The 25,415-nt window shown below is 39.7% G+C and overlaps 1 protein-coding gene across 13 annotated transcripts in view; it reads left to right on the forward strand.

Annotated features, from left to right (window-relative positions):
• The window catches only part of MME (membrane metalloendopeptidase), a 104,972-nt gene that overhangs the window by 1,213 nt on the left and 78,344 nt on the right, over window positions 1-25,415 (forward strand). For 8 of the 13 annotated variants that reach the window (NM_001444848.1, XM_021069693.2, XM_084986761.1 and 5 more), the window contains 2 exon segments: window positions 4,600-4,769; window positions 5,481-5,516. In NM_001444848.1, coding sequence (NP_001431777.1) covers window positions 4,610-4,769; window positions 5,481-5,516 — 196 coding nt within the window. In that variant the 5' untranslated portion in view covers window positions 4,600-4,609. 13 annotated transcript variants of the gene reach the window in all.

The raw sequence follows: 25,415 nt of genomic DNA on the forward strand, positions 1-25,415 counted from the left end.
TTTGAACGAAAGGGTAATTGCAACCTAACTGTTCTTGTTAGCCACTGATCAAGTCTATTCCTCCCCCGTATACGATGCAAATAGTAATTTTATTAAATTGAAAAGTAGTACCTTGACTTGCTGTGTTAGCGTTTGGAAGCGACTAATCCGCACATCGGCTGTGAAGGCATCTAGTTTGCATTATTGCTAGATTCTAGCACTTAAAAAATTGTCAGTTTCTTGGATTCCATGCTTTGCCTTTTGTTGTATAGCTATACTGCATATGGGAGTAATGTGGTTGGAACTTTTTGTTCTGCACTCCGTATTTCAGATCTGGGAAACACCTACAAGTTAATGTCCGGGGACGAGGAGGTGATTTCTCAAGTATACCTGCCTCCTCAAATTCTGTAGCTACAGTCTAAGTATGGAACCTGTTTCTCTCTTTTTTGAATTGAAGTGTGGTTGATTTACAATATTTTGTTAGTTTCAGGTGTACAGCATAGTTATTGAGTATTTATGCTCCGTTTATAGGTAGAACCTGTTTCTCTTGCTTTCTGTGCCTCAGTTTCCCTGTAATACAAATTGTAATTGAGTTGTGTAACCTCAGGGACTTGTAGAAATGTTAATGTAGTAATGTGTGGGGAAGATGAACATTACTTTTGGTTTAGAGACTTCCCTTTAATCAGTTATCCTCTGGGTTATTTGATTTGACTGTGTGATAGTGATGTGCGTGCTCAACTGCTATAAAAATTACTGCTCTGTATTGCTTTGAAACTCACTTTCTACTTAGGCACAATAATCAGATGTAGTCAAGCCAAAGTTTGCAGGGTTCTTGATGAGTTAGAGTTCCTAATTCTCTACTCTCTCTTGTGAAAATGTCTACCTTTTGGTTTGAACTTACCAACATGTCTGCAGTTGAGGATGGACGCAGGTTATGTTTTGGCATATCCTGCCTTATATGGGACTACAAGTATCAACTTTATAATTTTTTTTCTATTCTTTTGTATAATTGCCCCCCCCCAAAAAAATAGGGTTGATTGTGGCTGCATTGACACCCAAGTATCTGAGGGATGGTGATATGTTTTTCTTCTGAGGTTCAAAAGGCTCTTACCCTATTTTCTTATAATCCACTGGAGTTAACTGCAAATGAATGACAAAGTTAATTAAGTTAAATTTGCCTCCTTTCTGCTTTGGTCAGTGGTATTGAAAAGAGCAATTTAGGAACAAAAGAATGAAAATTTGCAAAGCTTTTACTGGAGGGGGCAGATGGAGAGTTTGCAGGTGATTCAAGGATGCTATTCTTTTGATGCTGGTAAAAGTGTTACAGGAAGGGGGACCCCTTCCAGGGCCAAGCACACATGCTGACAAAGCAAGAGATTTTGGGAAGGGGTGCCCAGGCGGAGAGCAGCAGAATAAAGGAACCCAGGAGAACTGTTCTGCCCCATGGCTTTCAGTCTCTAGTTTTATGGGAATGGGATTAGTTTCCAGGTTGTCTCTGACCAGTTACCTTGCTTGGCCCAACTTGGTCTGGTCCAGGGTCCTGCTTGGTGGCATGAGCACCTCTCAGCCAAGATGAATCCCAGTGCCAAGGACCCTGGGCTGGTTAGTCTTTAGGGCAGAACCATGTTCCTTATCAGGGCCTCCTGCTTGAAAGAACTCAAGCCTGTGGCTATTATCTTGCCTGGCAAAGGTGGGCGTTTTTTGGTCAAAGGTCCCCTACAAAAGAACTAAACAGCTCCAGTCACTGTCTTCATTTCCCTTATAGCAATTTCTGCTGCCTTGGGTGTAGAACTGTGTAAAGCCCAACTGCCTTGGTGTTCCAATCTCAAGGGTAAAGAGAGGAAGGCAGAGAAAGTAACCCAGCAGGGAGAAAGACATATCTGCCTACTAGGTATCCTGCATAGTGAAAGCCCGGTGATGCCAAAAAGCAAGTTTAATTTTTTTTTTTTTTCTGTGGGCCGTATGTAGAGCATATCGAAGATCCCAGACTAAGGGTCAAGATCCCAGACTAAGGGTCAAATCAGAGCTACGAGTGGCAGCCTGCCACTGGCAGTCACAGCCACTCAGGATCCTTAACATACTGAGCGAGGCCAGGGATCAAACCTACATGCTCATGGATACTAGTTGGGTTATTGCTGAGCCACAATGGGAACTTCCAGAGCAACTTTAACTTAACCCCATGGCTATCCTGGTTCCTGACCCTAAGTTTTACTAGAAAAACTGTTGTTTCTAAGAAAGATCTAAAAAGAGAAGTGGGTCATATTATATAAGGAGAACGTTTCTCCAGCTTGTCTCATGAAATATTATTAGAGCAGGGGGAGAAATACAGGAAAGGGAAATACTCAAGCAAATGTGATTAATATTCAGATGTTCTTGAAGTCAGTCTCGAATTCATCTGGGAGAAGTGGGGAAATTATTCTTTTTATTGTTTACCTCTCTGTACAGTGTACAAACATTGTTTGTTCCTATCTTTTCTTTCCCCACCCACCTCCCCTATTAAAACTCCAAGGACTACTATCAATGCAATTCCATATCATAACCCGAGGGGCTGTGAAACTAAGCTAGCATGAGTTACATAACCATTAAGTAAGACATTTTAACATTCAGGAGCATTACATTCCACCTTTATTGAGCAGACACGGTTTTCATGGTCTAATAAAATATTTTTATTTGATAGTCTGTCCTTGGTTATAGCCTCATGTAATCAAGGGGGACACCATGCTTAAGACTTTGTATCCAGAACTTTAAAGTCCAGTTCTGGTTCACTTAATAAATAACTCACTGGGGAAATTAAATTTCTAATTATCTGCTGAATCACTCAGGCCATACTTCAAATGTAGAATGTTTCTGCTTTATCTCGTGTCTCAGTTTCCCCAAAACACACTCAGAAAAGTATGTGTATTCAACAAAGATTTCTAACTGTAAGAGTGTCTCTCTGCAGTCACTTCATCTAGGAACTAAATTATATGCTTAATTTGCATCAAGCTATAAACAGCTAATCTGTTAGTTTACAAAGCTCTTTTCATCAGTCAGGCAGAAGGGTTGAAGTTGTCTGTTTTGACGAATGGCTGATAAAGTCACTAGGCCTCTAAAAGAAACATAATGAAATTTAATATTTAGTCTTAATATTCCCTTAATTTTCTCCCTAGACTTCTGCAATAAGATCTAAATTTCAAAATATGTTCTTTGTAATTGTGTTCTTTGAAATATATTCATCAGAAATGTGTTCTCAAGTGTGTAGCTTTGGGCAAATTACCTGGCTTTTCTGGGCCCTGCTATCCTAAAGTATAGAATTAGAATATTCATATCCACCTTAAAAGGTTCAATGAAATAGTACATGTAAAGCACTAAGAACTGTGAGTGACCCATGGGAAATAATAAATGTCAGCTATTATTAGTAGCTGTATTAACATTATTTATTTTATTTTATTTTATTTTATTTTATTTTATTTTATTTTAGTCTTTTTGTCATTTCTAGGGCTGCTTCTGCGGCACATGGAGGTTCCCAGGCTAGGGGTCGAATCAGAGCTGTAGCTGCTGGCCTACGCCACAGCCACAGCAACACGGGATCCAAGCCACATCTACAACCTACACCACAGCTCACGGCAATCCTGGATCCTTAACCCACTTAGGAAGGCCAGGGATTGAACCCGCAACCCCATAGTTCCTATTCGGATTCGTTAACCACAGAGCCATGATGGGAACTCCCAAATATTATTAATTTTAAAACAAGTTAAATAAGTATCTTTTTTTTTTTTTTCTTTTTGGCCATGCCTGCAGCATGTGGAATTTCGCAGTCTAGAGATGGAACCTGAGCCATTAGCAGTGACAATACCATATCCTTAACTCACTGTGCCACCAGGGAATTCCTTAAATAAGTATCTTAGTTGTCATCCTGAATTTTTTTAATCATACATATTTTTTCTTCTTCAGTTTCACAAAGAAACATTGACTGTGGTTAATACCTTTCATCCCAGGTTGTAAAGCATGACTTAGGGTCGAGTGAGTGGCCATTTTCTAGTGCTATCTAATCAGTTAATAGATACATCATCACAGCAACAGTTGTGAACTGTAAAAATAAAATTTGTTTTTAACACTGAAGAGAAATTACCACAAAGTGTTTGTTCCCTTTTTGTGTTTGTCTATATTCGTATTTCAAATTATTGCTTAGTCAAAACCTCAAGGTATTAGTCATTGATTTCCAAGTTTATAAAGGAAGCCAGTGGAGCAACATATAAAATTCACCTTTGACGTTGTCCAAAGTTCAGAAGGGTGAGTTTAAACTTTCCTTAATGATGGAACGGCAATTATTTGTTTATGAACTGCTGAAGGAATCCTATGTGAGTATTTAAATAAGTCTTCTCATATAATTTTGCTTGCTTCTTCAGTGATATATGAAAAAAAAAAACACCCCAAAAGTTGTGACCAGGATCTAATTTATGTGGCTTTATAGTTTTCATTTAAAGAATCAAAGTTTTGACTTTCAGCAAAAAAAACTTTTATTTCTAAATTAAAATGAATTAACTCTTACTTTGAATAAATACCACATTCAGCTTCTCTTTATCTTTTTATTAATTTGTTATCCTAAGTATTTTTAAAAAATTTCTAAACTTGTTACAGATTTTAGGTGATGGGCAGATCAGAAAGTCAGATGGATATAACTGATATCAACACTCCAAAGCCAAAGAAGAAACAGCGATGGACCCCACTGGAGATCAGTCTCTCAGTCCTGGTCCTGCTCCTCACTGTCATTGCTGTGACAATGATAGCACTCTATGCAACCTATGATGGTGAGTTACACCCACACTGTGCCCACAGATGTATAGTAGAGAGTGACATCTTCATCTTAGGCTTTTCCCATCTACCAAATAGTGTGTCAAGGAGAGAGATGGTGATATAAAGATTCATTTTTTAAATGTAATATCAATATGTCAAAACAATTAACTTTGACTAAAGTACAATGTCTATTAGGTTTGAGCTAAGTTATTAATTGCCCAGTATATTTAGTACACTCATGCTTATTTTATGAGGATTTTAATGCATAATCTTATTTGATTAAAGTATTCATGATTTTATGCCCAACTTCAATTAGTCAACTTTTGTTGTGTCATTGAAATTCTAAACAGCTTTACAAGAATTTAAGAGTTCTAATTTGATTCTTAGAAGCTTTTCACAATAAGGATTAGCAAAGATTGCTTCTTTAATAAAAAAAAGCAGATAAGACTAAAATAACTTATTGTTTCAATTTAATATACTTAGGGTTTAGTGAGCAAAGATGATATAATAAATATACTGTAAAATTCATTATAAATTTTAAATTTAAGACTTGGATATTTTAATTCCTTTATTTCTTCTAACTACTATCAATGATATATAATACTCAGGTTTTAGTTCTTTAAGGAATTGCTTATTTAATTGGTAGTTTTTAATAAAAAAAAAAGTTGGGGGAAATTAGAAAATGTATACTGCACATATTTATGCATATTTCCTTCTTTTTCTAGATGGTATCTGCAAGTCATCAGACTGCATAAAATCAGGTAAGAAGATGGTTTTTCAACTTAACAGTTTTACAATTAATGTATAACTTTTAAAAATTAAATGCTAATAGATAAATCTCCATTTGCTTTGTTTATATTCTTCCTCATTATAGATCACTAATTTATAATCAAAGAAAATCAAAGTGTATCTTAGTAGTAGATTAATTAACTTATTTATTCTAAAAAAAGATTCATTCTTTTCATCCCCAGAGTGTATGCTTGGATAGAATAGAAAACTATATCTGGAGCTTTCTGGAGCTTCTTCTTCTCATGTAATTGGAGAAAGAAAATAAACTCCTTGAAATGACACATATTGTATCATAAAGTGTTAGATTTCCTGATGCAAATCATTAGAGGGGTAAGAACTAAGAAGGGGGTGACCTGTAGTCATATAAAGCAAGGTGGAAAATTTGAGATTTGGGAGCAGCCTTGAAGTAGGACTAAAATTTGGAAGTAGAGATGCAGAAGAGGGTATTCCAAAGCAGGAGAATAAACAATGGGGATAAAACATGTGGAGAAAGTGAAAACATAGGCTTATTAGATAGGGACATGTTATGGGGAGCTTTAAAAATTCATGTTTCGGGAGTTCCCATCATGGCTCAGTGGTTAACGAATCCGACTAGGAACCTTGAGGTGGCGGGTTCAATCCCTGGCCTTGCTCAGTGGGTTAAGGATCCAGCGTTGCCGTGAGCTGTGGTGTAGGTTGCAGATGCGGCTCAGATCCGGAGTTGCTGTGGCTCTGGTGTAGGTTGTCAGCTACAGCTCCAATTCGACCCCTAGCCTGAGAACCTCCATATGCCACGGGTGCAGCCCTAGAAAAAGGCAAAAAGACAAAAACAAAAAAAAAAACCAAAAAAAAACCCTTCATGTTTAGCCTTGATTTTGTAATAAAGGAGAAAGATTTATTTTCCTGAATGGATCACAAAATAAGACCAAATTTGGAGATGATTCTGGGAATGCAAAGCTGGGTGGATTGAGTGAGAAGCCTGGGAGGGTGGGCAGTATGGGCTGCATCTATAATCCAGGTGTGAGTTGAGGATGCTGCCTATGGTGGGCTAAAACAGCTGTGAGACAATGTGAGGGGACAATGGGATGGCTCAGTAGAACTTATTTGCTAAATGATGGATATGAATAATTTGAATATAACACCAAGTTTGACACCTTAGGGACTAAGATAAGAAGACTGTGGCAGCTCACACAGAAATAGAGAAGTTAGGAGGTAAGTTTGTTTTTGGAAGAGATGTGATTAATGTGCATTTAGTTTAGACCTGTTGGATCTAAGTCATGGATGACATCCAAATGGGGTTAAGACAGCAAGAAAGTAGAGATGGAGTGGATTTAGGATTTGTCAGCCCTGGGGTAATAGCTGAAGACTTGAGGGTATTTGAGTTCTTAAAAGGAGAAGAGTTATAAAGACTGAACTTGAGGACATTAGGAACAAGTAGAAGGAAAAGAAAAGTCAGAGAAGGTAACAGAGGAGTGCATGGAGTTAAAGCAGTCACTCCAGTAAGAGAGTAGTTAGATAAAAGAACATTCTGACAAAAAGAAGGGACACAGCACCCTAAATATGAACACAATATTTATGCCTTTTGACAATAGATTCTAAACTTCCTTTCTAATATCTATATTTCTTCCAAGAAATAATCTATCCCAAATGATTTTTAACCATTTTCTGTTGGATTATCTTATCCGGGTTTTTGTTATTTGCTGACCTTTGTAAAATAATAAGAAGAAAATATTGTGGGATTCCAGGCTATAGTCTAATGTCCTGAGTATGCATGTGCTCTTTGTTTTTCTGTATTGCTTTTTGCCTTTTTGTTTATTTATGTATTTATTGCACTGGATCTCAAGTGCTTTACATGATGCGACATTTGTGGGTAGCTTGAGGAAGACCTGATTGGGCTACTAACAATTTGCTGCTCAAAATAACAACATGCACTTTCCCATCCAAGGGCTCTCCCAAACACAAAAGAAGTTTCTTCCTTAGGGAAATGGTTGCACAGGTGCCTTGTCTGGGAGATCTCCAGGGTCACTATGCCAGAGTTAGTATGAGCCCAAGTTGTCAAAGCTACCATTTTCTCCCTCTCCAAATCCTATCCCTCCTTTCTCTCTACTAACTTCCCTCATGCTATCCTTTTTTGAGAAACTTCCACTTCTGTGCTGGTCTCTAAGTATCTCTAAGTTTTTCAGTCCTCAGTGTAGTTGGTATGTCTCTTTTTTTTTTGGCTGCACCAATGGTGTGTGGAAGTTCCTGGGCCAGGGATCCAACCTGTGCCACAGCAGTGACAACTCTGGATGCTTAACCCATTGTGCCACCAGAGAAGTCCTTGACGTGTCTATTAGTTTCTTAATCTATAGGTTCTCTGAGGCACTCTCTTTTCTCCTTCTCATTCTTTTTTTTTTGGATTTTACTTTTGAAGAACTAGATTCACTGATTAGATAGGCATATCTTTGTAAAATCCTTCAGGTGATTGTATCCCAGAGTTCTGAGCATGTTCCTTTAGTGGTACCCATCTACAAGCAATGTGGCATTTGGAATCTGGAACCTTATATGTAATGTAATGTTTAGGGGTATGGCTTTCACTTTTTTTAAAGAGTGTTTGGCAGGTCTTGACTCATTAAAATTTAAACTGTATCCTTTAATCATAGTTCAGAAATCATGCCAAATGTAAAAAACACCTCACAGAACTGTATCTTAGCAGAGAAATGTATACAATAGAAATATCTTCAATGGTAAACCAGGTTGCTGAATAGCTCTGTGTTTTTCTTCATTCTGCTCTGTTGGTTCACGAGCTGTTAGAATATTTTCATATTCATAGTTACTGTTCCTCCCCGGGTTGGGGGTGGGAATGATGAAACTCACCCTTATGGATACTGTTTTCTCACACACTCACACACACACACACAATTCTCTATTGGCTAGAAAACCTTTTCTGCCACCAAAAACACAACTCTTGCTGTTAGAAGTTGCTTCAGGTTAAGAAAACTCTAGGGAATATCTTGGATAGAAAAACAAACAAACAAAAAAAAAAAAGGGCAGGGGGAGAGAGTGAAAGAGTGGCATGGATAAAAGGGAAAAAGAAAGATGAAAAAAATATGTTGGAAAAAATATAAAGTCTCCTACCAGCAATTCTCTAGATTAAATGATTGAGAGAATTCAAACCAGAGCTCAGAAATTGTCGAGAATTGGAAAAGTTAGGTATTGATACCTAAGGTGCTTCTTTTAAGTGAAAGTTAGTTTTAGCTTAAAGCTTTCTCCCCATGGAAGGGAATGTCATGGCAAGTGTACTTCTCACTTTGATCCTTTAAAGTCAAGGGATGGAAGTCAAGCCACACTAAAGCAAAAGTAAAATATTCCAGGAGGATGTGAATCATTTTGAAATCTGTTTGGTGTTAGGTCCTTTAAATTTGAGCATTTATAAATTTAAGTATTTATAATATACATAAAATAATGTTTGTAATACACACTTTAAATTGCCTATATAAGAAATGTATCTTGGAGTTCCCGTTGTGGCTCAGCAGTAACGAACCCGACTAGTGACCATGAGGATGCGGTCGATCCCTGGCCTCTCTCAGTGTGTCAAGGATCCGGCCTTGTAGTGAGCTGTGGCTTAGGTTGCAGACACAGCTTGGATTTTGTGTTGCTATGGCTGTGGTTTAGGCCAGCAGTTGAAGCCCCAATTTGACCCCGAGCCTAGCCTGGGAACTTTCATATGCTGCGCATGTGGCCCTAAAAAAAAGCCAAAAAAAAAAAAAAAAAAAAAAGAAAGGCGAGAAAGAAAAAAAGAAAAAAGAAAAAGAAATGCATTTCTGTGAAAGATTATCCCAGACCTAAAATAAAACAAACACTACCTAACAAAAAACAAGTTAAGGCAGTGTTTAAACCCTACTATTAAAGTATGAGTAATATTACTTATCTCTTATTTACCATATAAGATCATCAAAAACATGGAGTTACAGACTGTGAATGTGATTTCTCAAACGTTTCTTTGTAAATCTAAATCCTAAAACTGGCTTCCATTGCATTGCAACCTCACCAGGATTTCAAAGAATCATTGCAGAAACCCTCTAAATCAGGGTTTCTCAGCTTCAATACTGTTGACATTTTGGGCTGGTTAATTTTTTGGGAGGGTGGGGGGCACAGTTAGGGGCTGTCCTGTGCTTGGTAGGATGTTTAACAATATCTCTGACCTCTATTCACTAAGTGACTAGTAGCACGCTCTCCCAGTGGTGACAACCAAAAAATGTCTCCAAGGAGTTCCCATTGTGGCTCAGCAGTAATGAACCTGACTAGTATCCATGAGGATGAGGGTTTGATCCCTGGCCTCACTCAGTGGGTTAAGGGATCCCAAGTTACTGTAAGCTGAGATGTAGGTCTCAGATGTGGCTCAGATCTGGAATTGCTGTGGTTGTGGTGCAGGCCAGCAGCTACAGCTCCGATTGGACCCCAGGCCTGGTAACTTCCATATGCTCCGGGTGCAGCCCTAAAAAGATTAAAAAAGAAAATTCTCCAAATATTGCCAAATGTCCCCTTAGGGCAGCAGAATCATCTCCACTTGGTACCAGTGACTTAAATGATCTTAAGAGATAAAGATCATTCAATGCCATTCCCCTTAAGGTAGGCAGAATAATACCTCCCTAAAGATGTCGGCTTCCTATCCCTGGATCCTGAGAAAATGGTCCTTTATAAGATAAAAAGCTACTTTGTAAATGTGATTATTAAGTTAAGGATCTCGAAATGGGGAAATTATGCTGAATTATCTGAATGGTCTTAGGTGATCACAAGGGTTCTTATAAGGAGAAAGGAATAGGAGAGTCAGAATCAGAGAGGAAGACAGAACAACAGAAGTAGAGGAAGCAAAGTTTGGAGTAAAGCAGCCATGAGCTAAGGAATGTGTGCAGCCTCTAAAAGCTGGAAAGGGTAGGAATATTTCTTTCCTAGAATATCCAGAAGGAATGCAGCCCTGCTGACCTCCAGAGCCATAAGAAAATAAATCTGTGTTAAGTCACTAAGTTTGTGGCAATTTGTTATAGTGGCAAATAGAGGTGTGTAAGATATAATTATAAGAAGAAATGTTAAATAGATTAATAGAGGAGTATGACAATACAGGAAAATAATAATAGAATATAATAAAGTAAGAATAGAAGATAATAAAATAGAATAATAACTAACACTTACTGAATGTTTCTGTGCCTGGCACTATTGTAAGCTGTTTACATTTGATCCTCATACTGACCTTAGTTTTACAGATGAACAACTTGATCTAGAATTGCACTCTAGGTAGCCTGGCTCCAGAGCCTGTATTTATGACCACGTCTCCATATTGCCTCAAAGGAGAGTAGGAGTCTATTAAACCTTTAATATGCTATGCATGTACATACAGTATTTGAGAGCATACTGCCGCCTCTCATGCTAGACTTTGGAACTAAAAGATACAAGATGACTCTCAGAGAATTGAAATAATTAAATCCAGACTGGGTAGGAGGAGAATGAACATCTCTTAGACCCAGAAACCGGCTACTCTGCTGAGAACAGTGAGCAGCTTTATCAGTGTTATTAGTACGTCAAACACAACATGGTATTGAAGGGTTTAAAGAAGCAAACACTAGCAATATAGTCCTAACCTCTTCAAAGGATAGAGAAACCAAGCTAAGATACATAAGAAATGCAGTTCTCAAGAGAGAGCAAGACCACCTGTACAGTTCTGCAGGTTGTATACTGCACGATTGTGGTACCCATGAGAGACAGGTTTGTGGAGCATCAGAACCAGGATGAAACCTCAGGACCTGGATGAAACCTCTCAGAACTATCCATTTTCTTTAATTTTCTACTCACCAAGCAAACTTGTATTTAATTATTAATACAAGGATATGTTTAGCTTGGTGAGGTAATCTATTCATATTCTGATTTATTATCACTTTTGTGTGGCTTGAGCTATAACTCTTGAAGTAAATGAACTGTCCAAATATCTGATCATTTCTGTAAGGGCCAGATCCTGGTAATGCCCTAAGTGAAATACTTGGTACCAGTGGCCTTTTCCCGGCAACTACCGGAAATCTCTGAGTTACTATGGGCTATTGTCCCTCCATTCTTGTCTGTTCACACCCGAGAAACCTCCATGAAGAAAAATGACACAACTAGATCAGTACAGGAAAGACTGCAGACTGACTCTTGAGGGCTGCCAGCCATGTAACAGCCTTTCAGAGTGGGAGATGAGGCTATTTCATTATGTAATTAAGTTTGAAAAAAATCCTGCAGGCAGTAAGAATACAGCAGGTATCTTAGTGGAAAGACTGGTGAAGCACACCTTTGTTAATTTAAATGTGACATGTGACAATTTGCTTTGGGTGGCTTCCCTGACACCATTCTGCTGACAATTGTGTAGCAATACTTGTTTCAAAAATTCTTCAGTCAAAATTAGCATCTGTCAGTCACATCCTTTCAAAGAAAGGGAGTCAATTGTGTGGTAAATACATATGTACATAAGATATTTTTCTTACTTTCTGTGTCGATTTTAAGCAGTAGCTCACTATATTTTTTTTAATGCATGGTCATTGCTATGGAAAACATAGATAAGTTGGATTAAGTAATTAAAGTGAAAGAAAGTTAACAATGCCTGCTAAGCTTATTTGGAATCTTAAGGCTTATTTTACAGCTTCAAAAATTACCTATTTGTAAAGGAGTGGATATAAACTCTAGTTTAGGGGGGCTGAGGACCCCAGCTTTGTATTCAACATTGTAGAGCGAGAGGTATGAGAAAGCCCCTCTGTAGTTGAAGGGTCTTACTTTGTCTGCTCATCACCAGATCCATGGCGTAGCAAGGTGCTTACCAATAAGCCTTTGACAAAATATGAAGCTCCAGTTAGTAATATTAATAGTTTTTTTTTTTTTTTTTTTTTTTTTTTTGGCTTTTTAGGGCCACGCCCTTGGCATATGGAAGTTCCCAGGCTAGGGGGCAAATTGGAGCTAGGTCACAGCCACAGCAATGCAGGATCTGATCCTTGTCTGCAACCTACACCACAGCTCATGGCGATGCCGGATCCTTAACCCACTGAGCAAGGCCAGGAGTCAAACCTGCATCCTCATAGATACTAGTCGAATTCGTTTCTGCTGAGCCACAACAGGAACACCTGATAATATTAATAGATTTTTAAAGAGACATTGAAAAATAGAGGATTAAAAAATAAGAGGAGGAGTTCCCGTCATGGCGCAGTGGTTAACGAATCCGACTAGGAACCATGAAGTTGCGGGTTCGGTCCCTGCCCTTGCTCAGTGGGTTAACAATCCCGAGTTGCCCTGAGCTGTGGTGTAGGTTGCAGACGCGGCTCGGATCCCGCGTTGCTGTGGCTCTGGCGTAGGCCGGTGGCTACAGCTCCGATTCGACCCCTAGCCTGGGAACCTCCATATGCCGCGGGAGCGGCCCAAGAAATAGCAACAGCAACAACAACAACAACAAAGACAACAAAAAAAAAAAAAAAAAAAAAAAGGAAAGTCACACAAGCCCTTAAATCTTGAAAAACATCCTTCTCTGAGTTCATTCAGAAAAGGAAATGCCAGAGTTCACCGGTACCTCAGTGGGTTAAGGGTCTGGTGTTGTGGCTGCTGTGGCCAGGGGCTGGCTTAGATCCTTGACCTGGGAACTTATGGATGCCACAGGCATGCCCTCCCCCACCAAAAAAAGAAAAGAAATGGAAATGCCATGTGGGGGTGTTAGTTTGATCTGATTTCTGACTGAAAACTGAAATAAATTCTCTTTGTTCAAAACACCCTCACTGCATACCCACTAGAAGGGTTATTAAAAAAAAGATAAACAATACTTAGTATTAGTCGGGATGTGGAGACTAGAACCATCATACATAGCTGATTGGGAATGTAGAGTATTTCAATACCTCTCAATGTAATATATAAAAACCATTTTATAAAACATCTGGCAATTTTTATGGAAAGTTAAACATAGACTTTCCGTACAACTCAGCAATTTCATTCCTAGGTATTTACCTACGCAAAGTGAAAACACGTATCCTCAAAAGTATTTCATGTGACTTTTTTTTTTTAAATCACAGCATTATTTATAGTAGCCAAAATGGGAAAACAATCCAAATATCCCTCAACAGGTAAATAAACAAAACGTGGAATGACCATAAGCAGAAATTCTATGCAACAAAAAGGAACAAACTGTGACACTTGCAACAATAAGGATGAACCTGAAAAACATTATACTAAGTGAAATAAGTTAGACATGATCCTTGCATATTATATCATTTCATTTACATAAATTTACAGAGAAGACGAAAACTACAGAGGTAGAATGTAGAATAGCCCTTGCTTAGGGGCTGGGAGTGGAGCAAGGATTCCTGCGGATGGACACAAGGAAACCTTTTGGGCTGATGAAATTTTTCTAGAATTGGGTTATGATGATCATTGCACAACTGTATATATGTATTAAACCACTGGGTGAGTTTTATGGTATGCAAATTCTAACTCAAGAAAGTGACTAAAAAGCAACAAAATCATCCTTATCCCTTTTCCCCATCTCTCTAGTGTCCATTTATAAGGAAGTATTTTCTGTTTTGATCTTGTGCTTGCTATTGTTATTAAATGTTGAGAATGTTGATTCCCATCTTCACAATCAAAGTGATTATATGTATTTTCCACTGCCTACTAAATCACTAAATAACTCAAGCTTCTTAGTTTGAGTATCTATTATTGGATTATATTAGCATTATACTGAGGAAAGGTCTGTGGAAATAGTAAACCAATTAGAAGTTAAAATTATTTCAGAATTAGAGATTGGAAGCATGACTTGCTTGTGCTGGAGTTTCCCTTTTAGAGGAAGTCAAGAGATACATGTGGCACGGTAGGTCCAGGTGGACCAACCATCTCTCAGTTAAAGTCACAATACTGGGTCTACCTTTGAGTTGTTATCAGGGATAACCATGCTTTTAGGAAAATGTGTTGGGTTTTCATAAGGGTTCTGCCAAACATTTCCCTTTTCATTTTGACTGTCAATGTGTCAAGAATCAGTTTTTTTTTTTTAACCTGTAATTATAGGACCTCTTTGTATACATTTGATTCATTAGCATTACTCCTGCCCTCCTTTTTCTTTCTCAACCAACATGTATGATTTTATTTTATTTTATGTATCCTTGTAAGACCACTTTGAATTCTTCTATGAACAATGTAGGACTAGAATACAGATAAATTCAAGCAATAGATATATGCAGGAGAAAGGCTGTTAAATAGTAAACTTGATTTCAGGAGTTCCCATCGTGGCACAGCAGAAACAAATCCAACTAGGAACCATGAGGTTTCAAGTTCCATCCCTGGCCTTGCTCAGTGGGTTAAGGATCTGGCGTTGCTGTGAGCTGTGGTGTAGGTCACAGAGGGGGCTCAGATCTGTAAAGGCCGGCAGCTGTAGCTCTGATTCATCCCCTGCCCTGGGAACTTCCATATGCTGCAGGTGTGGCCCTGAAAAGCAAAAAAAAAAAAAAAAAAAAAAAAAAAAAGTAACCTTGATTTCAAAGTATTGCAAGCATTATGAATAATGAAGGCACAATCTTTTGAAAGATTATGGCTCCTTTTTCCACTTCAGCCAACAGCATGGAAGAACTAAGATGTAAGTTTGGGCCACATCCTGTGTTAATATGTGATCTTAATTAAGTCAGTTTAGCTTTCTGTATTTCATTTTCCTTATCGACAAAATTGCAATTAAAAGCTTCTCATTTTACAGAGAAATTGCAAAGATTAATGACAGCCTATTTCATGTTACACATCCTTCAAGGAGATGCACCGCAGGTATCATGCACAGATATATCCCATTTAATGTGTTCTTTCTTGGGGATTACAGATGAACTATTTAAAGCTATTTATTGAGAATCAAAAGGCAATCAGTATATTTTTAAACTGGAAGGTGTAGCCAAAAAAGGAGAGGGTAGGGGTTGGAGGGAGAGAGGAGGGAGAGGAAAGAGAGAGAGATTGATTTTAGATAGTCTCAGGTAAAAATGGATCATCTCTTATTAACATTTTCCTTGACTGCTGTGCTCTGTCTCAGCACAGGGAGTGACAGTTCAGCCTGCAAATCAGGTAAAATGAGTACATTCAGAAATTGTCCTTGGATCCATATTTCCTGTAAGGCAAAATGCATTTTTTCTTTTTGTAAAGCTAATTAGGTGCACCTTGGTTTAAACATGTAGCTATTTTGCACTCACCCTTCTTTCAGAACCTCACTGTTTGCCACCAATTAACCCCTAAAAATAAACAATCCAGAGCCCTATGTCAAGAGGAGAACATCTAAATTCTTGATATTCAACACATGGTCTATAGACCATCACCATCAGCTGGGAACTTGCAAAAATGCACATTCTCAGGCACCATCGCAGACCTATTTACTCTGTGGCTAAATTTTTAGTAAAGTCCCTAGGAGTGTAGACTGCACAGTAAAGTTCAAGAAGCACTGAAAAATAGTGATTCTCAACTAGGGCTGTTTATTAGGATAACTCGGTAAACTTTTAAAACATACCCCTGCCAGACCTTCTCTAGAGCCTCCCTGATACACGAAGTTCCCGTTCCTTCAACAGAGTGGTCTCTGCTAAGTGTTAGGATGAAAAGGAATTAAAGTAAATAAATTGACATTAAGGTGTGTAGGGATTATATGGACAATTGCTTTTTTTTTGCTTTTTAGGGCCATACCTGTGGCATATGGAAGTTTCCAGGCTAGAGGTTGAATTGGAGCTGTAGCAGCTGGCTATGCCACAGCCACAACAACGTGGGATCCAAGCTGCATCTGTGACCTACACCACAGCTCACAGCAATGCTGGATCCTCGACCCACTGAGCGAGGTCAGGGATCAAACCCGCATCCTCATGGATACTAGTCAATTTGTTCCCACTGGACCACAATGGAACTCCCTGGACAATTGCATTTTTAAAAGAAGGTTTATGTCAACAGACTGATTCCAGGTGCATTTTCAGACTATGCTACTCAGTGAAAACTAAGTCAGAGCAGAGGGACAGTGGGCCTGTTTTTCTGTTAATGGAGAAGCTGAACCTGGGCTGTCCCCTTGAACTTCCCCAGTAGAATACGGGCACAGATGTTTTCATAGAAACATCAGAATGTCTTTCCTCATCTATACTTCCAGTCATTCACTCATTTATATTTTCCCCAAGCATTAATTGAGCATCTTCTAAACATTGAGCACTTTTTAGATAATAGGAATCTGAACCAAGATACCTCTGGGCCTTTGGGAAAGTAACAATCTGGTCAGCATGACAGAGGAATAATCAAAATTATCGTATACTTTGGGTAAGTGCTAGGACAGAGAAGCAGAGTATGCTACAGGCACTGAGAATGGAGTGCCTAAACCACATTAGTCATTATAGATTGTCAGCCAGAGTGCCCGGGATGGGGTCAGGAAAGCACTGGCAAGAGGGAAACTAGGTTCAGAAGGCCAGTCAAAGATTGCCAGGCCAGTGGAGCAGAGGGCAGCATGTGAGTAGGCTGGATAAAGATGCCTACAAAGGCTGGGTAGGTGTAGGATCTGCAAGTGGTTTGATGGCTGAAGTGTAATGTGGAGTGCACTGGATTGTAGTTCCTCCTAAATTCTGTGGAAAATGAATAAATACGTCATGGGGAGCATCTAAAGGATTTTAAGCAGAAGTGGCGCCTCCTCAGGCTTGCTTGCTAGCTAGCTCAGACCTATGAAGTAGAGGCAAAGATTTACCCACACAAGAGATTACTGTTTCCCTGTACCAGGTGTGAGGGATAGCTTCGCAATGTCCAAAACTGAAAGAATAGCTGCAGGGCTACGTCATAGAGACCACAGATGAGGATGTGAGAGTAGGGGTGAGAAGGTGAAGTTTTGAGTGTTGGCACAAGAGAGAGGGAGGAACTGGATCTTGTAGTCCATGTTAAAGTGTTTGAACCTTCTGCTAATAGCAATGGCAAGTTTTGGAAGGAAAGGTCTTCAATGAGGCATGACTTGATCAGAATTGTTGAGAAGGGTCACTGTAACTAAAGAAAGACAGGCAGGAAATTAGGCTACTGCCCACTTAATCTGGATGAAAACTAATGGTTTTGATGGTCACAGGGTGGAGAGACTAGACGGATGTGACAAATATTTAGGTACTAGAATTTATAAGGGGTAGTGTTTATGTAAATATGTGAGGTCCTGAAAAAGAAATGAGTCAAGTGTAACTCAAGTTTCTGGCTTGGGAAATTGGGTGGTGATGTTCCTGTTCACCAAGCCAGGGGACACTGAAGAAGAGTGGGTGATAGGCTGGGCTCAGTGCAACAAGACGGTCCCTTTGGGATGGAATAGTTTTGAGATATTGCTGAGTTTCCATGTGGTGAAGTTCAGGGGAGTCAAGGGTGGAGGTGAAGAATCAGGAGTCATCAGCACAGGGGTGAGGTGGCTGAGATTTCCCAGGAAGGAAATGGAGTGAGTTTTTTTTGTTTGTTTTGTTTTTTGTCTTTTTAGGGCTGCACCCAGAGCATATGGTGGTTCCCAGGCTAGGAACTAATCTGAGCTGTAGCTGCCGGCCTACGCCACAGCCACAGCAAGGCTGGATCCTTAACCCACTGAGCAAGGCCAGGGATCCAACCCACAACCTCGTGGTTCCTAGTCTGCTGCACCATGATGGGAACTCCAGAAATGGACATTTTTAAAAGAAACTGAGGAGTAATCAGGGAGGTAGAAGGAAAATCAATGATGTGTAAAATCACTGAAGTCAAAGTTAGAGGGTATGTTAAAAATTAGAGTCTGATCTTTGCAGTTAAAAGCAGTTGAGAGGTTGAGTAAGACAAGAAATGAAGGCCTTAAGGAAGAGGTTGAAGATTCAGTTGGAAGATGGGAAAATTGATAGATTCCTGGGGACAAGAAAGATTATATCCAGAGAAGAGATGGCAGGACTACTCTTAAATTGAGGAGGAGCTCTTCCTCTCTTCCAGGGGGAAAGTGGCAGTGATGGTTTGAATGTAAGTATAGTTAGAGGCTGGGAAAGATAAGAAGCCTTGTGGCTCATCATCCAGTTACTTCAGTTTTCTCTGTGTTAGAGCAAGTAAGGGAAGTATTGAAGGCTGGAAAGGGCCAGTTTGCGGAGAGGAAGGGAAGGCTAACCAGGGCTGTGTAGAAAGACTATGCACGGAATTGATGGCCCTGTCAAAGTTGAAGGCCATAATTTGAAATGGCATTAAACCAGGCAGTTACGGGGTTTTCCCAGCATCACAGATAATATCTTCCACAGATATTTATTGAGCACTGTTCTGGTTGCTGCAAATGCAGAAGTGAAAACACAAATGCCTGCTTATAAGGAACTCAACAATAAAAAAAGGAGACAGGTAATAAACAAGTCAATCAATAAATCTATAAAAAACATTCTTAAGTATCTTAGCCTAGAGTTGGAAGGGAAAAAGAAGGCACCTGGGAAGATTCAAGGTAGGCTTATTTGCTGGGGCAAGGGAATGAAATACTCTGGTGAGATGATGGCTTAAATAATAACTGGATAGAAGATAAAAGAAAAGCAAAGGAAGAAAGTGAGCATTCCCTGTAAGGTAGAAGAGCAGGTGCAGAGGGAATAAAGAAATGAAAAAACTAAGGATGGGAAGGCCGGTTTGTTACTCAAGACAAAGATTCAAAGGTAGCACTATTTTGGGTGATAACATTAGGAAGTCACCATGAAAATGCAAGTACCAAGGTGGAATGGAGGTGAAGGTCACAGAGTTTATGAGGTTAGGACATTCTTAAGCTAGAAAAGTAGCAGAGATTGTCCACATGGTTCCTTATATTACCCGGGAAGATGGTAGGACTTTGGTGGAATGGACTGTGAGCAAGGTGTCTGGAGTCCTTCATAAACAAAGATGAATATCTGGGAAGTTAGATGACAGAGGTAGAGTAGATGAAGTGGAAATGGTCAGCTGGCAGAAGCCTAGATACAGTAGAGAGGAATGATTTGGAGGCTGTAGAGAGTGGCAGTAGGAGGCTGGTTTGGCTTTCAGTGTGTGAAGTACTGAGGGACAGAGCTGCAGGGGAAGGGGTTTCTCTCAAATCAGAGAGCTGGAGGGAGCATCCCGTGAATAGGCTTAGGGCTTAATGTAGTTATGTTTTCTTGCCCAAAATGAGTCCAGAAATGTTCAAATTCTGTTTCCTCACACAACCTAAAGGTCCCTCCTTCCTTTCTTCCTTCCTTCCTTAGTCTAGAGAGATAGGTTGGCAGGAGATACCCTTCAGAATGGAGGTAAATATTTTCCAACAAGAGTCAGATTCTAGGAGTTCCCGTCATGGCACAGCGGAAACAAATCCGACTAGAAACCATGGGGTTTCGGGTTCCATCCCTGGCCTCACTCAGTAGGTTAAGGATCCGGCGTTGCTGTGAGCTGTGGTATAGGTTGCAGACACGGCTTGGATCTGGCATTGCTGTGGCTGTGGTGTAGGCTGGCCACTGTAACTCTGATTCGACCCCTAGCCTGGGAACCTCCATATGCGGTGGGTGCAGCCTTAAAAAACAAAAAGCAAAAAGCAAAAAAAAAAAAAAAAAAAAAAAAAAAGAGTCAGATTCTAAAAACCTGGACTGTGCCACCAGATCTAGAAGTTAGTCCACACAGGTTAGAGTTTTTGACTCCTAACCTGGAAACCTCCATAAGCTGCAGGTGTAGCCCTAAAAAGAAAAAGAAAAACAAACAAACAAACAAAACCCAAGCAGAATTGTTACATTTCAACATTTCAAACACTAAATGTCTTTTTTTTTTTTGGTGACTGTACCTGCTACATTTGGAAGTTCCCGAGCCAGGAATTGAATCTAAGCCATAGTTGCAGCAACAGTAGATCCTTTAACCCACTGTTCCAGGCTGGGGATTGAACCCACACCTCCAGTGACTTGAGCCACTGCAGTTGGATTTTTAACCCACTTGCACCGTAGTGGGAACTCCTTAAATGTCTTTTTAAAAAAAATTTGGGGGGAGTTCCCATTATGACACAGAGGGTTAAGAACCCGACATAATGTCCAAGAGGATTTAGGTTGGATTCCTGACCTCACTCAGTGGGTTAAGGATCCAGCATTCCTGCCAGCTGCAGTGTAGGTTGCAGATGTGACTCGGATCTTTTGTTACTGTGGCTGTGGTGTAGGCTGGCAGCTGCAGCATTGTTTCCACCCCTAGCCTAGATACTTCCATGTGCCTCAAGTGCAGGTGTTACCAAAAACAAAATTAATTAATTAATTTTTTGCAAATTCTCTGGTGGTACAGCAGGTTAAGGATCCAGGGTTCTCACTGCAGTGGCTCTGGTCACTGCTGTGGTACAGGGTCAATCCCTGGCCTGGGAACTTTGGCCAAAAAAAAAAAAAAGAAAAAAAACCAACTCCCAAATCATTAAAGACTTATAATGAGGTATGCTTGAGGATCTAGTAGTTATTTTAAAATATTTCCAGAAAAGAAAGCTTTTGTTAAATCTGAGGGCTTAATTTTCTGTTAAAATGGAATTAACATGTTTCTGATACCCCTGCCAGTCTGAAAGCCAAAATGAATTCATTATCCCCAAACACATGTGTATAGCAATTAGTGGTTTCACTAGCTTAGAAGCTAAGAAGCAAGATATTAATAATTGTATTTGTTCAGAGAAATAATTTAATTATATTTGAGTGAATCAAATAACAAAAGTAATATATGAAAAGCCTTTAACTGAACAGAAAGTTTGTCAAAGCTATATCTATAGTATTCTGTAGCAAGGCAACAGTATGTTGAGAAAATATGGCACAAGTGAAACCATGAAAGTCCTCTTTTACTCATATCCATGCAAATATGAGTATTTATTTATTTATTTTTAGGGCCGCATTTGCGACATATGAAAATTCCCAGACTAGGGATCGAATCAGAGCTGCAACTGCCAGCCTATGCCACACCTCATAGCAACGCCAGATCCTTGACCCACTGAGTGAGGCTAGGGATCGAACCTGCATCCGTGTGGGTACTAGTCAGTCTCCTAAGCTGCTGAGCCACAAGAGAAACTCCACAAATATAAATCTTTAAAAAGGGAATATCCAAGGAGTTCCTTTTGTGGCACAGTGGAAACGAATTTGACTAGGAACCATGAGGTTGTGGGTTCAACCCCTGGCCTCGCTCAGTGGGCTAAGAATCTGGCGTTTGCTGTGAGCTGTGGTGTAGGTCGCAGATGTGGCTTGGTTCTGATGATGCTGTGGCTATGGCGTAGGCTGGCAGCTGTAGCTCCGATTGGACCCCTAGCCTGGGAACCTCCATATGCCATGGGTGTGGCCCTAAAAAGCAAAAACAATAAAAATGAAAATTGAAATTATAAAAAGAGAACGTAAGATAGCAGCTATAGATGCTATGAAACTTTATATGATGTATTTTAACTACTATGGCAGTAAAATCAAAACAAAGGAAAGAATGGGAAAATTTGCAAAGCTGACCTACTGGTGGAGTTCTGTGCAAACCCTTATTGCAGAATTAGCTCTATTCCAGGCCCAGGCACTCACTGAGGCCAAGGTTGGTGGCTTTGGATCCATATCCAGTCAGTCTTAGGCCTGGTGAGCTGCCTCTGACCCCAGCTCTCGTGAGTAGTTTCTACCTTGTCCCTTGAGACCCCACTTCTGGCTCATTCTGCAGTTCTGGAAATTGAGTTTCTGCTTTTTCTTCCCTGTCTTCTGAGACTGAACACATCTTAGCTCTTAACCTTGTTGCCTTTTGCAGACCTTAAAGACCTTAAAGAACACCACATACTGTGTGCTGGTCCTTGTCCCTGTGTAGCTTCTTTCCATTGTTCTTATCTGGGAACTTCCTCTATTGCTGATCCCTTGTAGTCTATCTAAAATAGGTTTCAGTCCCACTGGACTGGCTCATACTACTTCTACCTGAGCCCAGTTTAAGTACATAACAAACATTTTATATGGAAGAAAAATGTTTCTTCATTTGCTGAGGAAGAAATAACTCACTAATTTTGTATGCCAATACAGAAAGCCAAGGATCTGGCTTTTCCCTCAACCATCAGCCAATCACACCTATTAATTTTAAAAATTTCAGGAGGGAGGAATCAGTTTTTTGTCTTGTATTTAAATACTAGAAAATCTAATTCTGTGTGACACATTCAAAAAATTTCAGATATTGCCTATCTGACTTTAGATGAACAATAAAAGTCATTTTTAATTCAAGTATAGTAACAGAAAAAGAAGCCAATATCAAAATATTTTAAGGTTCTGATACTGTACGTGCATGGTTTTTAAAACCTTTAAATAACAGATGGTGATAATTTACTGAAAGAAGACTTGAGAGGCTTTCCCATCATGGCTCAGTGGTAATGAACCTGACTAATATACTTGAGGATGTGGGTTCCATCCCTAATCTGGGTTAAAGCCGGTGTTGCCATGAGCTGTGGAGTAGGTTGCAGATGCATATCGAATCTGGTATTGCTGTGGCTGTGGTGTAGGCTGGCAGGTACAGCTCCAATTTGATCACTAGCCTGGGAACTTCCATATGTCACAGGTGTGGCCATTAAAAAACAAAAAAAAAAAGGCTTGAGAATGAAGAAGTGTCTATTATGGACTAGTTATTGTGCAGAGTTTTGGGATTAGAGTAAAGGGTGTACTTAAAATGATCATTGCTTTTATTATCTTCTGTGGGTTACCTAGAAATACACTTTGAGTTATTTCTTAGAAACTGCCTATCTCATACTGATAACTTGTTGCATGGTTGATGGCCTGAGGCTTCATCTCTCACCTAGCCATCCAGTCATACAAAGGATGCCATGGTATATGAACCATTTAGAAGAGATTGGCCAGTAGGTCAGTATCTGCAATCCACAAAACTCTGCCTGAATTCATGGGGAAACTTCATCCAAGCTAGGGCTCCTGGAAGCCTAAGTTGACTCATCAAAGTGTGTGTGTTGAAGAGATGAGTCGGAACTTTCTGACCAGCCAAAAAGATAGATTGAGGATAAAGGGAAAGCTGTTTGTATTAGATGCCCATAATGAGGGTTTGAGGGCTTCTAGGACAAGGCTGGCTATTCCTGCAGCCTCCAAGAGTGAATATTCTTTCCCAAGATCAGATCCCTCCCCTAAACCAGAGACCAAGGTCCTGCTTATTAGTTCCTATGGGTCTCTTTTTGCCAGTCAAAGACAGACAGGGTTCCTCCTGGGATGCTGAGACCCTGGGAATCTAGCTCTTGGTGCTTTATCTATCCTGTATCCTCCAGAGGATACACTCACAGAGAGCCCCTCTACACTCCAGTCCTCCTTCAGTTGTCAAGGCAGTCACTCACTTTCTCTGCCTGGACCACAACTCTGTACCTGACTCAAATATCTGTTGAGTGGCTGAATGAATGAATGAATGAATGAAATGTCTTCCTTCCACCTTTGCCTAGCTAACTCCTCCTCCATTCCCAGCATACCCGGTACACTTGCCTATAACTCACACCTCACTTGTAGTTAGTGGTCCATTGTCTAGCTTTTCCCTCTGTAATAGCTGTTTCTATCTCACGTTAATCTGTTACCAGCAACTAGCAAGATACATGACATGTAGGAAGTTGTCAATAGATATTGGTGGAATAAATGAATATATATTTTTTTACATTAATTCTCCAGTTCCTTATCTTGGTCATAAAACCACTGTTGTCTAGGCAAGATGTTTGTCAGGGCCCATGATACGCAAATACAGTGGCAAAGAAGTATTTTCATTCTGGCTTTGCCCCGAAAATGAAAATCAGATTTCTCAGTTCCATATCTCCCTATCAGATCTCCTGCATTTAGCGCTTTTCTGTCTGATCTGTCTCCTTTGCTTCCAGTAAATTCACTTACCCTCTTCTTATATATAATTTACCTTGTTAATTCTACCCTCATAAGCTATAACTGGATCAACAAGAAAATAGTTTCTGTATCTGTTTCCCTTTTCCACTATTTTCCTGTTTCAGGGAGATTTTTGAGCTAATTTCCTACTCAGGTAGGCATCACCAGCTCCTTTTGACCAAAACCTCTGATAATCTAGCTTTTCTTTTCCAACTCCAGTTGTCTCGGAGTCCTCCAGTTCCCTTCTCCAGTTCTCCAGTTCCCTTCTCAGTAACTCATCTCTACTCTTCTTTAATGAAGTCCTGTACCCCTTTCTCCTGGATGCCTCTATTGGGCCATGTCAATTTTATTTCATTTTATTTTTTTAAGGCTGCACCCGTGGCATATGGAAGTTCCTAGGCCAGGGGTTGAATCAGGGCTACAGCTGGAGCCTACGCCACAGCCACAGCAATGCCAGATCCTAGCCACGTTTGCAACCTGCAGCGCACCTCGCAGCAATGCTAGATTCTTTAACCCACTCACTGAGGCCATGGACTGCACCAGCATTCTTATGGATCCTAGTTGTGTTCTTAAGCCACTGAGCCATAACAGGCACTCCATGTTGATGTTTTTTGACTATCATCCTTGAAGGTTCCTCTATCCCAAGTTGCTTCACTCATAGCATGTTCATTCAGACTCCTGGTCAGCTCACACATACACGAATAATAAGCTTATTTATAGAAGCACACTGCAAGTCACTCCTTACCTTGTCAACTGAATATTGCATAAGCTCAGGAATAAGAATTAAGAATGGAGCGTAACAACCCTTTATTTCTAGATATTGTTACATTATAGAAGTTCATGAGCATTATGAAAAACAATCTTGTGTCAGAGGAAACCCTGAAAGTTCTATGAAGGCAGGGATAATATCTGTTTATTCACCATGGCATATTCACTTCCCAATAATGTAAGACATGTAGGAGCACTCAAAAATAGTTGTTGAAATGAAATTAAAAGTTTCAGATTCTTGTCACTGTCCACAAGAAGAAAATCTTTTTGGAGAAGACAGACAATTTAGCATGATTCTCTGGGTCTTCCATAATAGAACAGAGATGTTTATTCATTAAAACAAAT

The sequence above is a fragment of the Sus scrofa genome, chromosome 13 (genome assembly GCF_054392235.1).
Source record: "Sus scrofa isolate SSC_HxYL_T2T_F1_AM1 chromosome 13, Sscrofa_HxYL_maternal_Yorkshire_Landrace_v2.0, whole genome shotgun sequence".
NCBI classification, from domain to species: Eukaryota; Metazoa; Chordata; class Mammalia; order Artiodactyla; family Suidae; genus Sus; species Sus scrofa.